This window comes from Antechinus flavipes, unplaced genomic scaffold (assembly GCF_016432865.1).
Source record: "Antechinus flavipes isolate AdamAnt ecotype Samford, QLD, Australia unplaced genomic scaffold, AdamAnt_v2 unplaced_scaffold349, whole genome shotgun sequence".
NCBI lineage: Eukaryota > Metazoa > Chordata > Mammalia > Dasyuromorphia > Dasyuridae > Antechinus > Antechinus flavipes.
In genome coordinates this window covers 1-4,088 of record NW_026262204.1, presented here as the reverse complement: position 1 = coordinate 4,088, position 4,088 = coordinate 1, and the positions used below count along the sequence as shown (strand labels likewise).

General features: G+C 46.0%; 1 protein-coding gene across 2 annotated transcripts; it reads right to left on the bottom strand.

Annotated features, from left to right (window-relative positions):
* Positions 1–306: 306 nt before the first annotated feature.
* LOC127543340 (TP53-regulated inhibitor of apoptosis 1) lies at positions 307–3,742 on the bottom strand. 2 transcript variants are annotated; one of them, XR_007949208.1, is made up of 3 exons: positions 3,346–3,742; positions 2,100–2,782; positions 307–1,315 (listed from the first exon to the last, which is right to left on the bottom strand). XR_007949208.1 is itself a non-coding variant. In XM_051969380.1 (2 exons), exons 1-2 carry the CDS (start codon positions 3,490–3,492, stop codon positions 2,699–2,701), a joined length of 231 nt encoding a protein of 76 aa, XP_051825340.1. In that variant the 5' UTR covers positions 3,493–3,742; the 3' UTR covers positions 1,764–2,698. The 2 variants fall into 2 exon arrangements, 1 of the variants encoding a protein (XP_051825340.1); XM_051969380.1 differs by lacking the exon at positions 307–1,315 and having other exon boundaries at positions 1,764–2,782.
* Between the last annotated feature and the right edge of the window lie 346 nt (positions 3,743–4,088).

The window sequence follows — 4,088 nt, the reverse complement described above, 5'->3', positions numbered from 1 at the left end:
GGGTTGAATGTTCATTCTATGTTGATGAGTAGTGGATTAGTGAAAAGACTGGATTATATCATATCAAGAGCTGAAAGAATACTTGTAGAAGTGCAGGCCTTTCACAAGTATTCTTTCAGCTCTTGACATGATATAATGGTTTAAAAGTTTGTTAACTGGAATTAATGGTTGTTGGCATTTTTCTCCACAGCCCTTCCCATGGGGAGATGGAAACCATACTCTATTTCATAACCATCACCTCAATCCTCTCCCAACTGGGTATGAGGATGAATAAAGAAAACTCGGACCATACTAATCAAGCACCAGGGGACCACAGCAGCTGTTGGACCATCCTTTTCTCTCTATATGGATCAGAAAATTACATGGGACCTTAAGTTAACTTGCATCACACAGTGACAAATATGCTGACCTTTTTCATTTTGCTTGTGATTGGGACAGCTTAAATAAATAATTCTATGATGAACTGTTGAATTTTGTCTTTGTCACCAAATTAACACTCACATACATAATGATTTCTGAGCTTTAGGTGACCTGGCTGAGTTTCAGGATATGGTTTATCATTAATAGTACATTAACCTCAAAGAGCTGCTACAAGACTGTTACTTGGCTTATGACATGGATGTCACAAATAAGAAATCTTTTCTCCTATATATTATCTCATTGATGCCCCCTGACTGATGCAGCTGAGAGGCTAACCCTGTGGGGTATGAAAGCTTAAAGAGCACAAAGCATGAAAATAATAGATTAGTGTCTGCAAATGTCTTTAATCTACCCCCATACCTTATCTACTATGCTCTGCTCATTAATAAAAAGGATTTTCCAATTTAAGTTTAAGGCTGTTATTTCTCATAAGTTTAAATAATTGCTTTTTTACAAGACAGCTCATACCAACATAGTGAATAAAGTGCCTGGAGTCAGGAAAACCTTTGTTCAAATGTGGCTTCAGACAGTTACTAAATGTGTGACCCTGAAGTCACTGAAGCATAAAAGATGTCCTGGTTTCCTCATCCATAAATGGGGAATAACAATAAGTGCTTAGTACAGTCTCCATGTAAAGAGCCTATTTATTATTCTCTGCCCTTTAATGATTTTCAAAGTGAATTCTGTGGCATGAAACTGAAGTGATGGTATCTGCCCTTACAAAATTACCACGTTAAATAGATTGACAAAGTCAATAGAAGTGTTGGAATTGGAGTCAAGACCCGAGTTCCAATTTCCCCAGGTATTTAGCTTTGTGAACATGAATAAGTCACTCACAGTAGCATCTGCCTCAGTGTTGGGAGGACCAGAGGAGAGGTCAGTTGCTTTGCAAACCCTAAAAGGCAATAAAAATGCTATTATAGTCATCTCCCTAAAACTTTATTAATCATAAAGTACTTCTGCCCAACTCAGTTCACCAAGAATGAAAGTACAATTCTTGTCGTTGAAGCATTTTGCTGAAACATTGCTGATTTTTAGGAACCTTACAATGTTATGATCCTCTTTTTTAATCTTTTGTCTGTTTACCTATACGAGTGAGTAGAAATACAATATAGTCTTGTTAAAATGACCAGGTATGGAAAGTATTCCCAATTCCACAGATAAAGCATAAGGTTTGCAGATAAGATTCTTGACACATTCAAATTTTATCTAATTGGTGGACTGCCATGACACAAGTCTGGGCCCACTGACTTCTCAGGTATGCACCTGTCTTACATAACCAAAATATAAACTATCCCCAAAGAAAAATCATGCCATAAAAAATGCTGAGGTCAATGAGAAAGTAAATTAAGCCAAAAAGCAGTTATTTATTCCATCTCTGATTTTAAATGTTACAGAACATGATGGACAAATAAGGCAAATAAAGCAAATTATGCCCTTTATCCCAATTAACTAGTGCAAGTATTATAGTATTCAAGAGACCCTATAAACAACCCTCTTTCCCCAACCCACCCTGAACTATCTATAGTTCAGCTGTAGGAGATGCTTTTTCCATTAGGATTTCCTATGGTCACTATTACCATTCATGAAACAACCTGAGAATCGGGAAAATCAGATTTCTGTATATTTTAGTACCTTCATAGCTAAATTGATAAGATTTAGAAGAAACTAGAAGTCACCTTAATTTGTGGACTTAGTACCAAACTTTGGGAGCGCAAAATGCTTTGTTTTTTATTCCATCTGAACCCTCTTCTTTAAAAGCAGGTAGTTGTCTCTGAAAAGGCAGATCCCTTTTTGGCTTGCTCCACTCCTTTAACCATTATTCAGTCTTTATCCAAATGAAATGGTTGCCCTTTAAATACTGGAGTCGCTCCTGGAGCAGTGCTTCCAGGGGAAAAAAAAAAAAAAACCCAAAACTTTAATTTTTAGCAGCATGGATTCAGCATTCAGGACGACCTAGCCATCCTGACTCCTGCATTGATTACTTAAACGCAAACTGTATTATAAGAGCAGCAGACCAAGTAACATTCTGATCATCTGAAGAATCGTTCTCTTATGCCATGTTTGATACTGTAAGATGCCACCCCAGCTAGGTGTCTTCTACCACCACCTGGAAGCAGATAATCTAAAGGTCATACAGACCTTCTGAAAAGAAACTTAATGGAACTTTCCTCTAAAAAGCTGGTAAAACCAGTGGTCATCTTCAGGGACCACAGTACAGTCTTTAATGTCTCAATGTTTGTAGTTGAAAAGGTCATCCTGAAGGATGCTGTCGAGGTCAAGAAGAGCTTTCAGATTTTTCTTTGCTATGGCCCATGAACTCCAGTCCTTCTATAGGAATCTCCTTCTCCTTTATGGCTTTCTGTAGATTGAGAAATTACATTTTAATGGACATTGACACGGGTTCCTGCTGTGAAAGCTACATATATACAGTAAGGAACGTCTTCCGCAACTAAGGTACACAAGACGACCGCACCCTCGGTAAAGGCTGACCCAGCCCACCTTTGTTTCTTTCATCGCCGATATTCGGGGACTCTTACTCAGCAGCTGAGTCCATCCCCCCAAAACAAAGTTCAATGTCACCCGTCCCCGTGGTCCTGGCCCCGGGGAGCGGAACGAAAAAGTGGTCCCCTCCTTAGGGGAGCTCCCGGGCGCAGCCCCCTCGTTCGGAGCTTACGCAGCCGCGGTCCCTCTGCGGTCTCAGGAGTCATCACAGCGCGGTGGAGGACGAAGACTCAGGCGCGCACCCACCTTCAGTGAACACACGGGGCAGGGGACGAGGGACTTCTTCCCGAAACCCACCTGTGCAACCCGCCCGGGGGAGCCAGGGTCACAGAGGAGGGAGCGCGCTGGTCCCGCAGGGCCCACTTCCCCATCCCCGGCCCCAGGAGCTGCACCTGCGGCCCCTCCCCGAACGGAGCTCACCTGCACGCACTGCTGGTAGCGCTTGAAGAGGTCGGTGCAGGGGTCCCCGGAGCCGTCGCCCTTGAGGAATTTCTCGGCAAACCAGCGGTTGAAGCATTGGTCGTACTCGCGCTTCATATCGGTGCAGGCCTCCCCCACGCTGTTCATGGCGACCAGCCCGGCAGTGGAAGGTGCGGCGCCGCACCCACGTCATCGCGGCGCGCCGCTTATGTCACGTCGGAGCGCCCGCGTAAGCAGGGAAGAGGAGATGTGGCGTCGGACGCTGCGGGCGGCGCTGCGAGCAGGGGTCATCCCCTGCTCCAAGGGAAAAGGAGTCGGCGGCTGCCGGTACGCGGTGAGCGACTCGGGGAAGGCCGGGAGCCGCGTGAGCGCCGAGCTGATCGAGCACCTGGAGCGCCTGGCCTGGTAGATTTCCGAAACCAGGAAGGCGTGGAGCGGCTACGAGCGGCCATAGAGTTCGCGGACCGGCTCCGCGCCGTGGACACGACTGGCGTGGCGCCCATGGAGTCGGTGCTGGAAGACCGGTAGGCACAGCTGGGCCACCTCGACCCTGAGAGCGTGGGCCCCGCCCGCCCTGCGGCTCTCCCGCTCCAAGGCTGCCCGGTCGCTGGGTGCGTCTTGACGTTTCCTTCCTAACGACGTAACCAGCTAGATACGGGACGTCATCTCTCCTAAAGCGAGTGGGCATCTCTTCCTTCCCCTCCCCCCAAAGGTGCTCATCTTGCTGTTCCGCGGCAGCTGAA